Raw genomic sequence first — 19,068 nt, forward strand, 5'->3', positions numbered from 1 at the left:
TCTTATTCGTCGACGGTGAGGTGATCGGATGGAAGGATTATCTGTGGGCTAGGTTAAGTGCATGGAAGGGGTGGTGGATGGGTTTGGCTGCTCTTTTTTTTTTTAATTAATTTGTATGTACTTATTAGTCAATTTGCATTATGGTAGAATAAGAAATTAAATTGTAATTAAAATGTTGGGTCCGAATAGCGACACTCAAAATAAATTATGAAATAATTATGGATGTGATTATTCATTTATTCGTCAATATTTTTTGTCTTCTGTTTGTGTATTAATTATATATATATATACTAAAAAGACAAAAACTATTTGTATAAGTATAATTTTTAGGATTAATTACTCTCTTAGGACAAAAAATAGTGTTACTTTAACTAGAAATATAGGCAATAACATAGTTAAACGAAAGAACATTTATGTGCATATGCGGATCCCTTAGTGTAAAAAGGACACCAAACGCTTGGTAAATGAATATGCAGTTTGGGCTGTAGATGCATTTGTATTTCGCATTAACCTTTATTAAAGGAAAAAAAACAATTTCTATGGACGTGATTATTCCTCAATATTTTTTGTCTTGTGTTTGTGTATTAATTATATATATATACTAAAAAGACAAAAAGTATTTGTATAAGTATAATTTTTAGGATTAATTACTCTCTCAGGACAAAAAACAGTGTTACTTTAACTAGAAATATAGGCAATAACATAGTTAAACTAAAGAACATTTATGTGCATATGTAGATCTCTTATGGTGTGTTTGGATGGAGGAAAAAAGCTCGGAATTTAAACAAAACACAGCATTTAAGAAATTACATGCTCTAATTTTCTTGTTTGGGTCAATAAATACAGAATTTTGTAAATTCTAGGTGGAAAAAAACTTGGGATTTGAAGACTGTAAATTCCAACTTTAAATTCCACCTAAATTGGTGTTATTTTCAAAATTCCAATTTTTACAAAAGAAAAATAAGTCGTGTCGACCATGTTGACGTACACTACCATCACTGCCGCCAACGTCACCACCACTAACACCACCACCCCCGCCACCACCCCCGCTGCCGCTACCGCCACCACCACCAACACCAACACCAAGACCGCCACCACCGCCATCACCGTCGCCACCACCGCCATCACCGTCACCGCCGCCACCACCATTACCGCCATTTCCAACACCACCACCGCCACCGCCACCGCCAACATCCCAATTTTAGCCACCACCATTTCTCCTATCGCTTGTGGGCCATTACCCCTACCAATATGGTCAACTCATCATAAACATCATTTTTATTGTTGCCACCATCACCATTACCATCACCATCACCATCACTCTTTTGAATTGATGTATCAAAAATTAAAACTACCATAAATTTCGTATTTAAACTCTATTATGTTTACATGTTATCCAAACAAGATAATTTACATATTCTAGAATTTTAAATCACATCGTTTTAAATTCCGTCATTTGTGAATTCCTTAGTAATTTCAAACTACTTCATCCAAACGCACCATTAGTGAAAAGGACTACCAAACGCTTGATAAATGAACATGCAGTTTGGGTTGTAGATGCATTTGTATTTCGCATTAACCTTTATTAAAGGAAAAAAAAACAATTTTGGTCCATGTGTTTTACTCTAAAAACAAATTTGGTTTATAAGGTTTCAAAACTCTACATTTGGTTTTTGTGTTTTATATGATATGCAAATTTAAAAACATTTTATAACCAAGATGAAATTTTTTTTTCAAATTAAAACTAATAAACTCGCTAGTTTTACTCAATAATGACAAAAAACCATGTATATAACCTTTAATTTGATTTTTAAACAAAAATTGAAATTTTGAATTTGTTAAAATTATCCTCATATTACAGACAACATAAAACATAGGATCAAATGTAGAGTTTTAAAACTATAGAGACCAAATATGTTTTCAAAATAAAACCTAAAAAAATATATTTTTTTTCCTTTATTAAATAGTGCATTAGATCAAGATAAAAAAAAATAATTCTGGTGACTTCATGTAATTAATATGTAAAATTAGGCTATTTTTAAAAATTGTATTAAAATAATAACAGTACTATAATTTTCATAAATAATTATATTATAATTAATAAATTACAAAATAATGATGATTTAATTAACATTAGATTTAATTTAATTTAAATACAAGTATACAACAATATTACTGTCAGCATCACAATAAATACAACAAATATAAAAATTAGTCTCATCATTATTTAGATAAAAGTATTCATCATTATGATTATTTGGACGGTGTAGAGAGGAGTTAGATAGGAGATTGGGTTGCGGTTGGGGGGTTGAGCTAGAGAAGAGGAAGAAGAGGACAAGAGGAAAGAGGATCGAGTGCGAATATTACATGAGTGGACAGATTGCTATCAAGCTGCAGTAGTAAGTAGTAAACAAGAAAAGCAAGACCTAGTGGCCTACCACTGTAGAGAGAGAAAGGAGTGATTCCAATTTCCTCTCTCTTACTTTCTCTCTCTGTCCATCACACATACTATTAGCCATTAGGTGTCTTGGTTTTGCTCTTCCTCGATTTGATCGATCGTTTCTATCTCTCTCTCTCTCTCTTAATTCTTTGCCAGGAATGGCAGTGCATCAGTGGCAGTGCAAGAAAAGAGGGAGAGAGTTTTCATCGGGAAGGTAAAGCTTTGTGTATCATCAGACACACAGTCCCTCCCTCTTCACTCTCTACCTTCACAATTATATTCACATTCACATGAGAACCAGTGACTTCTTAGAACCACCACCGCCCCAAATTTCCTTCTCTGCCTGCACAGCGTACCCCGCGTGCGGACACTGTCTATGAATAATGATCCATTACAGTACTCATTCACTTGTTACTAAGATTAAAATAAATTTATATAATTAAGAGAGAGAGAGAGAGAGAGAGAGAGAGAGAGAGAGAGAGAGAGAGAGAGACATGTATCACTGTCTGTGTGTGAGTTATTAAGGCTGTATATAAAAAACAACCAATTTCCAAAGGAAATCTGAGCAGGCTTTCCCAGATATCCCAGTGACCTGCTAGCAATTTGAGAAAAACAAAAACCACAACTACTACTAACATTAACTGACGCACTACCACTAGTTACTTAGGATTTTCCTGTAAAAAGCCTGAAACTTGTGGCATAAAACCCGGGAGAGCCTTGGAGAAAGAAACAGGGAGAGAGAGAGAGAGAGAGAGAGAGAGAGAGAGAGACAATTAAGTTTGTTTGTGTTTCTTATAGCCAGCAAAACAAGTAATACAACTATCTAGGAAAGTTGAGAGAGAGAGAGAGAGAGAGAGAGACATAATGGAAGGTGGTTCTAATGGCACTTCTTGTATGATGGTTTTTGGAGAAAACAGTAATGGAGGTGGAGGTGGAGGAGGAGTATCTCCAATGATGATGATGCCTCTAATGACCACTTCCCATCATCATCATCAACATCATCAAAACCATCATCATCAACAATCCAATGACACAAATACTAGTCCATTCCATCAGCTTCCCCACCAGCTGCTACCACCTCCTACCAGCAATAATCATCCCCAAAACAACGTCAATACCAACCCCGCAGCAGCAGCCGCCGCCGCAGGCTGTTATTTCATGGACACCAACAACAACATTAACATTAATGATGGCAGCGGAAGCAGCTCCTCTTCTTCTTCTTCCCAAGCAGTCAAGGCCAAGATCATGGCTCATCCTCACTATCATCGTCTCCTGGCCGCCTATATCAACTGTCAAAAGGTAGTCAAACAAATTTAACCTATATATATATGTATATATGTATATATAGGTTAATTCCTACACGTTTTTGACTCCCAAGTTTTAATTCAGACAAACGTAGGAGTTAGAGTTAGGACCACAACTCTCTATTCTTTCTTGTTTTGTTTTTTTTTTTTGTTTTGGAGAAAAAACAGAAATATTTAGATATTCCGAGTCTGATAGTGATAGACAATTCATGTTTGCAAGCTAGCTTCCTTTCTCTGGATCTGAGAATTTTAATTTATCTTCATAACTATGATATTAGTTACCAGTGATGAAGTTGGTAGTACGTACTTGGTCAAGTAAGTTATTGTTACAATCACACACGCTTTTTGAGTAATTATATGTGGTTCCAAGACGGAGTCAAAACTCTTTTCAAACAAAAATGATAAAGACGGTCCTTGGTCCTTACTAGTTAGTTTAGTCTTTGGCTTTTGTCAGGAATTACCGTACGTACGTTTTCATGAGAATTTCTCATAAAAGGGTTTGATATGAAAACAACTAATTAACAGGTTGGAGCGCCGCCTGAAGTGGTGGCGAGGCTGGAAGAAGCGTGCGCGTCAGCGGCGACAATAGGTCAAATGGTGAGTAGTACTAGTACTGCTGGTGCTGGTTGTATTGGTGAAGATCCAGCTCTGGATCAGTTCATGGAGGCCTACTGCGAGATGCTGACCAAGTATGAGCAAGAGCTCTCCAAGCCCTTCAAGGAAGCAATGCTTTTCATCCAAAGAATCGAGTCCCAATTCAAAGCTCTCACTGTTTCTTCCCATTCCGATGCTGGTGAGATCATCACTCTCTCTCTCTCTCTCTCTCCCTTTCTTTGTGTCAATTTCTTGTAGTACTAGCAAGATCTTTAACGGTTAATTGTTTGATTATTTATTTGTTAATAGTATTTTTTAATAATGAGTATAGTAATTTATAATTAATCAGCCATGCATGGGTATGTATGTTTCAAAGATCCTGTATGATTATTAATTAAACTATATTATCTATATTCTATTGCGAAGACCTTGTCTCCCAAAGTGGGTGCTTAATTAGTAAGTTTACTTCTCTATCCTCCTTTCAAATCTCTTATTTATTTATTTATTTATTTATTTTTTTCTTGGTTAGTTCCTTAATTCTATTTAGTTTAATTATTTGTTATTCTTTGGCATGTATATAGAACTGTTTTAAGAACTACTAGCTTAGCTAGGTTTCCGCACAATTATTCACGTTATTTGTAGCTCTATCCAGATGGAGTTGTATAAATTTCTTGCTTTGATTCTCTTCCCGGTGTTTATGTATTAAATGAGATGCACGTTTTTGGTTTCTTTTGAATTCTTTACATCATTTTATTGGTTGACATTGACATATTCTTGCACATTTTACATAAATATAAGACTTATTATATGGCTTGGTTTTTGGATTTTCCCATTTCATGTACATGGCAAAACTCCAGCAAGCTGGTGTACGTCTTGAAACTAGTTTTTTTTTTTTTTTTTTGGAACCCTAGTGCTCAGAATTTGCATCAAATTAAATAAATTAGTACTTCGCTTTAAATTATGATTCTTGGAACATCTTTAATTGTACTCGTTGCACATGATGCTGAGAAAGATATATTGATTGTAGTGATCTGGTTGTAATCATCCTGTTTATGTGGATCTAACCACACTATCGAGGGTTCAATCATCCCCGGCATATGAAAAGAAAAAGATCTGTGTTTTTTTATTTGTAGCCATTGTTATAATTCAAGTTGCAGTGCTTAGATGCTCTACAAAATTTTTTGCATAAGTTTCAACTGATGTGAAAATGGTTTTCTATTTAGCTATGCTTAATTACATGATTATTATTACTGATATACTTATCTCTGTTTCTGCTGTGTATTTGTATATATGTGCCTTTTGGTTTGTATTATGGTGCTGTTATTGATGTTGTTCACTTTATGAACCTAATCTTTACAAGAGAAAAAACAAAGAAAAGGGAATAGATTAGTTCTAGCTGATCTCTAAATAATCATATAAGCCACACGATGAACATTTTCTTCACTTTATGCATCTAGCTAAATGGTAAGGGAAAAGAAAGCATGTGATGGTGGTTTTACAAATTTTGATGCAGTTATTTGGATCAGCATATTAATTAATTAATGTTTGCAATTTGTGAGAGTTGTTTTAGCTATATATAAGAAATTCTATTAATAATAAGATGATTAACTTATCTTTGGGATTCCATAGTAGATTAATTGAATCAGTTTTAAATTATTCTTGAATTGCATAATATATTTCTGCGTAATACTTTGCTCCTGAATGCATTAATGAGAAGAGAGTGTTTCAAATACATAAACTAGCTAGTCCTGTAAGTGAACAGACAGCTCATCTAACCAAATACTTGATTTAACTGAAGATTAACTACACTTAACTAATCTTGAAACGAACAGCTGTGGTGCCACTTCAATATCCATGATCTTGATAATTAACCTGGCTTGAGTTGTATACATATTCTCTTGCTTCCAAGTATATATATATACTGTGATGTTAAACTGAGGCTGAGCTATAGGTGAAACTATCATAATACAGTTATAAATAGAAATTGTTAACCAATATCTTAGCAATTTGAATCATCAAGTTATTCAACTGGTTTTGATGCCTTTTCCTCTTGTTCGAGGATGCTTCTGTTACACTCTAATTTATATTTGTTTTGCTACATCCTTTATGATGGTTCTGGGTTTCTTCATTTGATTAATATGCCATTGGTAAGATTATGTTCGACTTTCATGTCTAGACAAGAATTTCTTATGTGTCGACTGAGGTTGTCTGCATGAGTTTAGCTATACTAGAATTTTGTCTTGGTGTGCCCTGCGTTGGAGTTGATGATTAAAATTTGCATTACAAAGTAATATTAACTAGCTAGATAAAGCAGGCCTACATACATGGATTTCAGGTTGTATTTTCTGTTGGCTGTGACAAGAGAATATCTATGGGTCTAGAAAGTTACCCTAGAATCAAAAGAAGCAAACACTATTCACTTTGCCTGTACAAGAACTCTAAAGTACTGTCATTCAGGTTGGCAGAATATATTCCTCATGATTTAGATATAATTCTAGGAAATCCTTAGTAAAAGAAAAAATGAAATGCATAATTAAATTTAAATCCTTTTGTGTCTTAATACTGCTTCCAGTGCTGACATTTACAGCAAAAATACAGTTCCCAGTATAAGAAGATTCTGGTTTCCCCATGTGGGTCTATTAGAGGCTGAAACCCTTTGCTTCTTGGGGGAAGCCAAATTTATGTGGTGCTGCGTGTGCAGGTGCAGACTTGCAGTTGTATATACTAGAAATTAAAATGTAATTCTAAATAAAACCTGTAGCTAAACCAATTAAGCTAATGAAGTCTGGCTCTGTCAAAAAAAAAAAATAATAATAATTTTGGCTGATTGCTGTCTTTAAACGTTATTTCAGGGTTTCTTTGTGAAATAAATTTTTTCATTTAAATTTACCATGTTCAAATTGAACTGCTACCACAACATGTGGCACTAGCGAGCAGCAACTTATATATAGAAAGCCTGCATTCTTGTTGATGGATGTGCGTGCTTACATATTAATTGATGAATGTCATTTATGATCAGCTTGTGGTGGCGAGGGTATGGATAGGAACGGATCATCTGAAGAAGAGGTTGATGTTAACACCAACTTCATAGACCCTTCTGCCGAAGATAGGGAGCTTAAAGGTCAGCTCTTGCGCAAGTACAGTGGATATTTGGGCAGTTTGAAGCAGGAGTTCATGAAAAAGAGGAAGAAAGGGAAGCTGCCCAAAGAAGCCAGGCAACAGCTGCTGGACTGGTGGAGTAGACATTACAAATGGCCTTATCCATCGGTATCTTAGCATACAATTATTAATTAGCTAGTTTATGCTAACATTTGTTGGTCAAGAATGCCTTATAATTTTTAGGTTACTTGTGCGGTTTATTTTAATTACTGATCGAGCTTAATTACTATATGATATATGCATGCATGCAGGAGTCACAGAAGCTGGCACTTGCCGAATCAACGGGGCTGGACCAGAAGCAAATAAATAACTGGTTCATAAACCAGAGGAAGAGGCATTGGAAGCCTTCAGAGGACATGCAGTTTGTGGTGATGGACGCTACACATCCCCACTATTACATGGACAATGTCTTGGGCAATCCCTTTCCCATGGATATCTCTCCCACATTGCTCTGACCGATCCAAGTTATATATGACCAATTAATTAAGAATTAATATGCTTAATTAGCTCAGCTAGGTTTATTCTAATGTTGTTCTATTGTAGAATGCGAATGCATTTCTGAACAATATATATATATGTAGTTATATATGTCCTTTGACTGTGTGGATTGCCACTGTACTAGTATGTATGTATTTAGGTAATTTATTATAAAATGGCTGACGGTTAAATTAGTTTAACTATATATATATATGTGGTTATTAGAACAATATGAAAGATATGTATCCAGTTATAACAGTACTCTTGGCCTGGTTTACATTCTTTTTCTTCTGGATTAATTAATGTTCTGATCGATCAATACAAATGAAATATACTAAGAATGTCTTTCTGGATTGGCATCAGATTTACTACCGTCATATATGAATTTACATTTACAAATTAATTAGACATTTTGCAAGTCGAATTGAAGGAAGGTTTGCTAAAAATCTGCTTCTAGTGGCTGATAATAAAGTGGTGCGTTAGTAACTTAGTATATAGTTTGGACTACTGCTTCAAACCACAAAACCAAAGGTTCCTTCCTCGTATATTATATATATATATATATATATATATCTAGGTTAGGGTACAAAAGATAAATTCAAAAACAAAATATAGTATGTAGAAATGAGTGAGTAGTCAACTGGTGGTCAAACTTGGAAGAGGTCTGAGCAAGAGCTAGAGAATCACCCTCATGTAGTTTGTTTGGGGTTTTCACCGGTGAATAAATATATATATATATATATATATATATATATATATTACTAGAGGGGCCTTCCAATAAGGGATCCCTCATTTAGTGTTAAATGAGGGATCACCTTGTGGGGCCCACACAAGTCGTTTTGTATTAATCCGAACCGTCCATTTTTTACATCTCAATTGATAGATCATCCCTGCAAGAAATCAGAAATCATTTACCCGTTCGATTAAGCGGTCAAAGTTTAGGTGTTTATAGAGGAATTTGTTCGTCCATTTGTTTTAAACTTTGACCGCTTAAATAAACGGGTAAACGATTTCCGATTTGGCTGTTTTTTTGCAGAGATGATCTATCAATGAAGATGTAAAAAATGGACGGTTCGGATTAACACAAAACGACCCGTGTGGGCCACACAGGGTGATCCCTCATTTAACACTAAATAAGGGATCCCTTATTGGAAGGGCCCTCATTACTATATACAAAGAGAGAGCTATGTGAGAGTGTAAAGAGTTCCCATGTAAGGAGGTAGCTAGAGAGCACTAATTATAACAGTCTTAACAGAGGAGAGGGCCCTTCCTTTCATAATATTGCTCCAATATTGTGGATACTATAAGTCTATAACTAGGCCAAAAAAATGGAACAAACAAAGCCAAATGTTTGTTAGTGACCCAATCCAAATGTTGAAACAAAAAAGAGCCCGTTTATAAATATAATTTATAGTGATGTAAAAAAACCCTGTTAACAAAATGGATTTCAGTTGTAACAAAAAAAAAAAAAAAAGAGGATTTCAGCTGGAGTTTAAGAAAAAATTATTATTTTTTGGTTGCCCAATCCAAATGTTGAAACAAAAAAGAGCCCGTTTATAAATATAATTTATAGTGATGTAAAAAAACCCTGTTAACAAAATGGATTTCAGTTGTAACAAAAAAAAAAAAAAAGGATTTCAGCTGAAGTTTAAGAAAAACTTATTATTTTTTGGTTGCATGGGGGCTAGAGGTCCGAAACAAACAACTATCTAGCTACAAACCAAGCTTTGGAAAGCCCAACCAAAACCTCAATGAGAAGTTGCTCACACCCAACAAGAGGTTGTCGAAAAAGAAGAAGAGGTCTCCAAGTCAATGGAATGCTCCACTTGAGCAAGCCGATTAGCCACAAAATTCTTCTCCCTATAAATATGGAGTTTACAAGATCAGTCTAATCTTAAAATCGCGAAACTTCTGCACAAGATGAAGAACAATGACATAGTCCATCTCCACCAACAATCTCTAAAAACCTTTATCCCAAGCCGAAAGCAAATGAAAAAGATCCAAGAGCTCCGTAGGTGACACCTCTCATCTTCCTGAGTAACAGCCGATTCAAATTTTGCTTGACTTTTAATTTTAGTTATGTATTTATTATTTAAAAGTAAGGAGTAAAAAATAAACTGAATTTGTAACACTTTTTGAGTGTGAACAAAATTACATAAATCCCACAGTTAGAATTAAACAAATAAAAAACAAAAGAAGTAAAGAATCCAAATCCATTAACAGCGAAGCCAGTTATCCATCCACTACCCCTTGAAATACCACCAGCACCACTTTTATCAAAAAACAAAAAACAAAAAATGAAAAACATAGTCTTGCAGCAACTGGGTATATTTACTTGTTGATCAGAAGATTCAAAACCCAAGGAGTACTTGGGCTTTTTTATGGAAAGCCCATAACAAACTATAATGAGTACCAAGCCTCCTGAGCTACCAAAGAGCAGTTCGGTCCCATAAAGGGCCATAATGGGCTTGCTATAAAAGCCCCAAATCTAATTTTGGAGTTGGGGTTTTCTAACTCTTCTGCTTTCATTTTCAGCACCATCCCTGGCTCCGGCTGTGGCACTCACTCACACACTTCGCCTCCTTCAACGACAACACTCTCTGGGGGAGAATCGACGGCTGTCAATCTTCGAACTCATTTCGACGACCAGATCTCCACCGCTTACGTATCTCTACTTCTATTTATCAGCTGCTAAATACTGTGCTAGGCTTTCTATTCTAGTTTTTAATTTTATTTAATGGTTTTGGCATTTCATCGAACTCCTCGAAAGCATTCAAATAAAGATGGAAATGAAGTTTCAAATTGGTAGCGCATCTTATATGAGAGCATGTGACATTGTAGAATTACACAAGTAGATGATATAGTTGATAGTCGTGAGGGTTTACTTCGCACCTTTGAGAATGAGAGCCCAAGCGCGTTGCAGAAGTAATTTTGTATCATGAATTTATGTTTGAATTGACCAAAAAAAGAGAGTTTAATTTGTGTTTAAACCATTTGGGCTTTTCCTGGCCAAAAAAAAAAAAAAAACCATTTGGGCTGATTATGAAGAATTGGAGATGCCCAATTCGTAAGTCAGCTCAATTTGCTTTCTGTGAGAGTGTGTTTGGCAATTGACATTTTAACTGGCTGCTGGGATGCTGTGTTTCGGATCAATTTGGTTTCTTTGGTCAATTGGCAATTTGGCATTTGTAAGTTTGTAACTAATACTGTTAAAATAACATTTAAATCACTTTTTCGGTGCAAGGCTGCAAGCTATTCATATTATTCATTTGCTATTTGCTAAGTCAACTACAAGTCGATACAATCTTTTGTTGTTTCAGTCGTTAATTTTATTTATCTAATCTATATATTTGTAACTTGGAGTTGTATAGAGAGCGGTAGAGCACAATATGATTATTTTTTATTTTTATATTAGAAGCACAATATTATTCAATTGTCTAATGATTACTTGATCGATGTGGGATTTCAGGTGCCAGGTTCAGTAAGACTGCCGAAATTTCTATAAAATCTTTTCACTAGAGTAAATTAGTCTAGAGATTAGCCAATCCCATTTGCAAATCTTGGCTCCGTCCCTTTGTGGATGTAGATGACCATTTGAATATAATTCGGCTGAGTCTTTACTAGTGCTTTGGATTATGGCTTTGTCGGTATCCAGAAGGCTTTTTCGTTCGTTTGGTTCCGTATTCTCATCAGGCCGCTGTGACTCTCCACATATTTTGTGCCCAGCATTTCACACTTCTCATGGTAAGGATTTGTATTTTTTTTTTGTATTCTGTTTGGTATTTACTTGTATGATTGGAACATTTTGTGGCATTGCAAATACTAATTTTTCTACCTTTATTTTTTCGTCCTTTTAACAGATTCGTACGGCCGTGTTTCAGGGGATATCTTATTTTCCGAAGAATCTTCAGCTGTTTCCAAGGTATTCTTGCATCATATATATTTTTATTTCTCCATTTCTAAATTTTTTTGTATTTAAAAAGAAAAGACTATTTAAAATAAGATATATAATAGGATTCAATGCAACATTGATATGTTGAATGTGGTGGTTTATTTGCATGCTTTGCTTTTGTAGACCTGGCAACTTAGTAATGATCTCATATTATATTGTATCTCAATGCAGGGTGGATCATCTTTTCTTTCTTATCGAAGGCTTTCAACTTCCATACCCTCTGATTTATCGTCTGCAAAGCCTGTGGTAGCATCAGAGCATAGTATCGGTACGACAACATTGCATGCATGAAGTTTCAGTTTATGTTGCTTAGGAAAAGCATTATAGGTATTAAAAATACCTGCATTAATTGTTTTAAAGTGGTTTTAAGCTGAAATTTTAGCCCATATTTGGGCAGAAATTTAAAAAGTGTTGTCCCCTGATCTTGAAAATGGATATATAGAGAATCGCTGCATGCTTCAAATTCTGATATGTTTGCAATCTGTATTTTCTTTTCGTTCATGGCGCATTCTGAACTCTTCTATTCGAAAGTTTAAATTACCATGCATGCATTTCTTGGTTACAATCAGAATTGGATTTCTTTATTATACCTGTAATGTATAGTGTGCTCATCTACATGTAATGTATTCTATCCAAATCCAGACCAACCTTATGTGTTCCAATAGATTGTCCCTCACATTTACTAGATGGCAGAAGAGCGTATGTATGGTTCATGTATAATAATGATAATAATTCAAACATTATGCTCTCCATGGAGTCCCATGGTTTGTTGATTGAGATTGTTCTCATTTGTCATATGTAGTTAGCGGGACACATTTTAGGTAGTCATTTTTTTGCATTGCATGTGGAAAATTGTTAATTCGTGGTAACATTTGTATGTTGTTTTACTGCGTTTACTTTATGAAAACAAGTTGTAGAACTGTTTATTAATGTTATCTGTCCAAAAAGAAAGAAAGTTTTCAAACTGTTTCATTGATGTTGTGCATCCTAATATAGGACTTCATCAAGACCTTGTAATTCCAGTGACAAATTTTCATAATGAAGACAAAGGCTTCACTGTTTTGGCTGGTGATGTTTTTGATGTACCCATTAGGAAGGATATTGTTCATCGGGTTGTACTATGGCAACTAGCAAAACGGCAACAGGTACCGACTTATCATTTATATTGATTAACACCTGAAGCATGTAATCATGGTACTAATAATTGCTGAGCCATATCGGATGCATTATGTCCATGAACATTTCAATAAGAAAAAGGAATCTTCTAACATCTATGCCACCTTTTCTATTAAAGTATCAGAGTCTGTTAGCTGATCAATAAAAATTGTATTTGTCATTGTCACATGTCTTATGTTTGAAATTGTTGTCCACATTTAGAATTTTTATGTTTTTGGAGGTCTAGCAAAAAGGATGTCATAATCGGTGAACTAATGTTAGTGAGACTGTATACACAAGTGAATGTGGAAAGAAAGCTTATACTGATTGAGTGATCTACAGGGAACACATTCAACAAAAACTATTAGTGAGGTTAGTGGGACTGGGAGAAAGCCATGGAACCAGAAGGGTACTGGTCGAGCAAGGCATGGAACATTGCGTGGTCCCCAGGTATTGAATTATCATGTTTATTGGTTTCAACCTAACTCTATCTTTAGGATGCTATTGTAAGGACCTTAATGAATTTAATGGGTGTTAACAGTTCAGAGGAGGTGCCAGAATGCATGGTCCAAAGCCTCGAAGTCATGCTTTTAAGCTGAATAAGAAGGTTCGGCGTCTAGGTCTAAAGATTGCTCTGACAGCTCGAGCAGCTGAGGGAAAGGCAACTCTCTCTCTCCAAGAATTTCATTTTCTGGCTTTCACCACATTAAAATATGTTTGGAATCCTTGCTTTGTGTGCTATGTTTTGATTTAGTCGTAAACATGAGGTTGTGTTGTTATAAGTAATTAAACATTTAGTCTGTTATGTTTTATATGGAACCTAAGTAGAGAAAATTGTACAAAATTACAGCTTCTGGTTTTTGAGGATTTGGAGGTCCCCACACATAAAACCAAAAATATTGTGAACTGGGTCGCACAAATGGAGAACACCAAGAAACTTCTGCTGGTGGATGGTGGCCCCATAAGTGAAAAGCTCAAGTTGGCTACACAAAATTTACATTATGTGAATGTGCTGCCCTCAATTGTAAGTTGCACTTTCTGATCCTTATCAAGTGTTGTGTTATAGGTGGCAAAATATATGTAGGCTTAACCTGAGATGCCTTTTCAGCATAGACACATGGTTCCTAGTATCAGTAGGCTTCATTTTTCATTAGCAATAGCTTAGAATAGAACATGTGACAAAAAATTTTAAATTGTCCAAAATGTTTGATCCTTGTGAATCAGCTGCCATGGAAATTGGGATCGAACTCAGTGCTTATGCGTATTTCACATGTTTTGCAGGGTTTGAACGTCTATAGCATCCTGCAGCATGACACACTGGTGATGTCCCGTGATGCAGTAAATAAAATTGTTGAGCGGATGCACACTCCAATTAACCGTTGAAGTAGTATCTACATTATCTGCGTCACTTCGTTAGTGTTAGCTCAGAAAAGGAATCACATTGTTTCTGATGAAGATAAAAGAAAAGCCAAAAAATAACGTGTATGTTTTGTATAACATGCAAATGCATGATCGATATGTTGAGTTTTCTCTGTGTTAAGGTTACCTTCAGCTAGAATTTTGTGGTTGGATATCAGTGAGGTTCAATAGACATCAATATACTCAACATGGATTTTTTTACATGATCGGAGCTTTTAAATTGTTGTATCACATTCTTTTATTTTCTTATTTTGACGTTTTTGTGATGTGATTGAGTACTTTGCTTAAAATTATGTGCATATATCTCCAGTAGACTTGCATAAATATATGGCAGACTGAATTGGTCAAATTTTGGTTATCTAGCCCATAAATTTTTGGTTGGACTGGTTTTGATGATAACTTTTTCTGTTTCATTATCTTTTCTCTTTCTAATACCCATGATATTGGTAATTGGATTGAAAAGTTTGTAAACCGACCAACATTAAATTGAATTGAACGTTATGAAAATTAATTGTTATTTTTTGGGTTTGGAACACTCCACTGGTAAAGTCTGTAAAGAGATAGGCTTGAATTTTCAAGAAAGATAAAAAAGAGAGTTTTGTATCAATTGAATTCTGCATGCTTAACGTTTGTACATGCATCAATCAGATAAAGCTTACATTATCGATTAATAATTATCTTAAAAAGAAGTTGAGAGAAAGGAAAAAAGGAAAGTTAAGATGTATCATGTATGCACGGACAAATAACCACATGCTAACGTCAAAATTTATTTTTAAAAATTCAGATGTATCATGTATGTATCTATGTCTTTAAGTCTTTACACTAATGTTTAATCTATTACAAACAATAATAATTTTCTATTGATTTTTATTATTTTTCTATAGAAAGAAACACATTAACGTCAAAATTTAAGACAGGTATTATGGGTCTTAGATGTCCATAAAGGTCAATCGTCACAGTCACCTGTGCGCTCTCTCTCTCTCTCTCTCTAGTCTCTTCGTCTCTCTTTTGTTGTCTCCCTGGGGAGGACCTAGGGTTTCTGTTCTTCCTCCGACAAGTCCAAATTTTAGGACTTTGCATGTAACCCAAATTGCACCATTGAAATTGCTTTGAAGTTGCTACATTTCCAAACGTCAACAGCTCTCTGAAAAGACCCAAATGGCCAAAACCAGACCAGGGAAAAAGGACGTGGACTCCTACACTATCAGAGGCACCAACAAGGTCGTTAGAGGTAAAACCAAACAAAAAAGCAAAGCTATTTATTTCATTTCTAAGAAAATGTTCAAGAAAAAATGAATTTTTTTTTTCTTTTAATGGTGGTTTTGCAGCTGGGGATTGTGTGCTGATGCGCCCATCGGACACTGGTAAACCCCCGTACGTGGCGCGCATTGAGAAGATCGAGGCCGACAACCGGAGCAACGTGAAGGTGAGAGTGAGGTGGTACTACAGGCCAGAGGAGTCAATTGGAGGGCGCAGGCAGTTCCATGGAGCCAAAGAGCTCTTCATGTCTGACCACTATGATGTTCAGAGCGCTCACACCATTGAAGGAAAGTGTACGGTCCACTCTTTCAAGAACTACACAAAGCTTGAGAATGTGGGGGCTGAGGATTACTACTGTAGATTTGAGTACAAGGCTGCTACTGGAGCTTTCACGCCTGATAGAGTTGCTGTGTGAGTGTCTGTTTTTCTGTTCTTTTTGTTTTGGTTTGGTTTTGGGTTTAGTGGAAATGTGGTCTTTTTGTGAAATGGGATTGATGGGTTTTGTTTCTTTGCTTTCTCTGTTTTGGGTTTTGAAGGTATTGCAAGTGTGAGATGCCCTATAACCCGGATGATCTCATGGTGCAGTGTGAGGGGTGCAAAGACTGGTAATTTCTTCAAGTTCTTTTATTTGTTGGTATATTTGGGTTTGATGTATGGGAGTTGTTGCATGTGTTCGGTTATTTGATTGTAAATGTGTTGTTATATTAATAAGTTTGTCTTGCTTGAACAGAATGTGTCATCTAGTATCAATTAAAAATAGTACCAAAAGAAAGGGAGACAAAAAAAAAAAAAATCATTAAAGGGGTGAATTTAAGAGAGTATCTATAATGGCTTGAAGAATGGCAGTCTTGAACTCTTGTTTACTGTATATGAAAACTGCATGTGGATTTGGAAGAAGCAATCTGGTGAATGTGCAATCTAAGAGAAAGGTATAAGAAAAAAAAGGGGAAAATATTGAATGATTTCCTCTGCCTTCAGGAGGCTTTGTACTATAATTTCTACTTTTATGAGTTCTTACCGTATACACTTTAACCAAATTAAAAATTGCACCATATGAAGGCTTAATTTCCTTATGCTTATTACTTTAGAAATTTTTTTGCTCATGCTTGAGAATTGGTTGCAGAAATTAATGATGGGCCACTACTCTAATAAGTTGATAATTGAATCTTGTTTGGGGTAAATTTGGGCCATTGTTGCAACATTATTGAATCTTCCCCTTTTCATTTTAAATATCCTGATAGATACTTCTCAATTAACTTCTTTTCAATCTTAGGAAACGATCATGAAGTTATTTCACTATTGACTTGTAGGTACCATCCTGCTTGTGTGGGCATGACTATTGAAGAAGCAAAAAAATTGGATCGCTATATGTGCTCAGAATGTTCATCTGATGAGGATGTGAAAAAACCCCACAACACATTTTCAGCATCATCAGCAGCTGATGCCAAGGTGCAAATACTTATTATGGAGTTTTAATATAATTGTAGACACATATATATTGTCTTTGCTCACCATTTTGTTAAGCCAACCATTTGGTAAAGTAAGTCCTGTTCCCGTTGATATTTTGCTGTTATTTAGTAGTGGTTGGATGGTATCTGTTTATTAACCATGTAATATGCGATACAACTAACTTTGGTTTCTTGAGTATTTTAGGGATCTATATTTTAAATTTTATAGCAACCTAATTATTTATTGCAGGTGAGTCTGATAGGTTTCTTAGGAATAAAAAGAACTCTTACTTGTGCAAGATTTTTTTAATTTAGTTCATCCTTGGTAAATATATGGCATCTGATTCATAGTTTTAGAGGAAAGCATCTACTGCATCTATAGACTAATGATGATTATAATACTGTTGATGCTCTCCAACCACTAAAACCTCTGATCTAACAATTTCCAATATTGATTGTGTCTTTCTTTGCCTTGGTCAATTGTTCTAAATCTATTCATTGATGAACCACTTGTCCTAAAGAAGTATCTGTGTCATAACTAGAATGTATGTTTCAGGTTTTGGTTTGTATTTTGCCCAATGTTATTGAGGATTATCCACTATAAATGTGAATGCAAAATATCTGGTTCAAAGTTTTTTTATTTTGCAAGAAAATATATTTTTAACATCTAAAACCTCTTCTTGTAAAAACAGGAAATTATTATCTTCTAATAAATACCTCAGGTCCTGTTCTCTTTTTCATGCATGTTAGCGACTACTATTTTTACAAGTAGTGAATAATATAAAGTGCTAGTCAGATCAACTCTTATTACTAATACTATTACTACATAATGAGTAATCAGAATTCATAACCTTTGCAGGTGCAGCTCAAGCGTCCTAAGAAGTGATTTCATTTGTGAGCAGTGTTTTGGTAGAGGCGAGACAGCATTAGCTCTTTGATTGCTACCATGTGGATTGTACAGTAGGGTATCAGGACCTTATTTTGACTCAGACTATAGACCTGCTCAATATTTAGGAAATTGGTCTTGTATCTTTAATACATCAGAATTCAGTTTAAACTTTGTTCTCAATCTTGACATGTGAATCTCCTACCATGAGAAATTGCTGCTTTTCTGAATTTGACTATTAACATGTGAATCCATTTTGCCCACAGTTGTATGGTAGGCTTTTTCCATTTTCCTAGTACCAAACTAGGAAAGGCTTCAGTGGCCCAAAATTTCTGAGTTGTGGGTTGTTGATATGTGATATCTGCCTTACAGCACTCCGACAAAGCTTGTTGCTCAACTTTGTTTCTAAGGCACTTTTGTGATGTGATGGAATGTACTTTTGTGTATGCTTAATTCATATGATTGAAAAATTATGATTTAATTACTTCTTACAATCAAAACGGACATCACCTAGTAGAATTTTCTGGAAAACAATGACATATTATTTGCTAAACAAAATATGATTCATAAATTTGATATCTGTAGCAGTATTTATTGAGATGCATTGCGGCAGGTGAAGACATTCCCGCAGATAATATTTCACGGTAGAGTGCTACATACATCTGATCTGATGGAATCTGTTAAAGCTCATCATGAACCCCACATGTACTAGTTGTCCATTATATTTTAATTATATGTAAAATCAACAATCGTAGCCCAAGGTTTTTGTGCTTTTTTCCTCTTGTTTTTACTGTTTTTCCCCCATAAAATGAACTCAAAGGCTGTTTGGTGTGAGATGGCATGAACAGCGTGCACATATACGTATACTTCTAAAATGAGCCTTCATGAATGATAACGGTTAGTCCAAAGTAGGCTGGTTTTTCTCTTAAAAAAAAACCCCCTATTCACATTGATAGTGTGGAAAAATCATTGAC

General features: G+C 35.1%; 3 protein-coding genes across 5 annotated transcripts; all 3 read left to right on the forward strand.

Moving 5' to 3' along the window:
• The first annotated feature begins 3,304 nt into the window (after window positions 1-3,304).
• STM (KNOX/ELK homeobox transcription factor) lies at window positions 3,305-7,952 on the forward strand. Its single transcript, XM_086235840.1, has 4 exons — window positions 3,305-3,739; window positions 4,270-4,537; window positions 7,358-7,605; window positions 7,749-7,952. The coding sequence occupies exons 1-4, from the start codon at window positions 3,305-3,307 to the stop codon at window positions 7,950-7,952; spliced, it is 1,155 nt and encodes a 384-aa protein (XP_086091966.1).
• Window positions 7,953-10,492: 2,540 nt separating this feature from the next.
• LOC147298502 (uncharacterized) lies at window positions 10,493-14,774 on the forward strand. Of its 3 annotated transcripts, none has more exons than XM_086249317.1 (9): window positions 10,493-10,639; window positions 11,444-11,718; window positions 11,835-11,896; window positions 12,098-12,194; window positions 12,923-13,071; window positions 13,424-13,531; window positions 13,623-13,742; window positions 13,932-14,105; window positions 14,363-14,772. In XM_086249317.1, exons 2-9 carry the CDS (start codon window positions 11,610-11,612, stop codon window positions 14,462-14,464), a joined length of 921 nt encoding a protein of 306 aa, XP_086105443.1. In that variant the 5' UTR covers window positions 10,493-10,639; window positions 11,444-11,609; the 3' UTR covers window positions 14,465-14,772. The 3 variants fall into 3 exon arrangements, with proteins under 3 accessions (XP_086105443.1, XP_086105456.1, XP_086105450.1); XM_086249324.1 differs by having other exon boundaries at window positions 10,494-11,162; XM_086249330.1 differs by having other exon boundaries at window positions 10,493-11,718; window positions 11,856-11,896; window positions 14,363-14,774.
• Window positions 14,775-15,455: 681 nt separating this feature from the next.
• LOC147298503 (chromatin remodeling protein EBS-like) lies at window positions 15,456-18,344 on the forward strand. The gene is made up of 5 exons (XM_086245787.1): window positions 15,456-15,731; window positions 15,829-16,171; window positions 16,297-16,365; window positions 17,071-17,209; window positions 18,068-18,344. Exons 1-5 carry the CDS (start codon window positions 15,659-15,661, stop codon window positions 18,092-18,094), a joined length of 651 nt encoding a protein of 216 aa, XP_086101913.1. The 5' UTR covers window positions 15,456-15,658; the 3' UTR covers window positions 18,095-18,344.
• The last annotated feature ends 724 nt before the right edge of the window (window positions 18,345-19,068 follow it).

This window comes from Dryas octopetala, chromosome 1, assembly GCF_963921425.1.
Source record: "Dryas octopetala chromosome 1, drDryOcto1.1, whole genome shotgun sequence".
Classification (NCBI taxonomy): Eukaryota; Viridiplantae; Streptophyta; class Magnoliopsida; order Rosales; family Rosaceae; genus Dryas; species Dryas octopetala.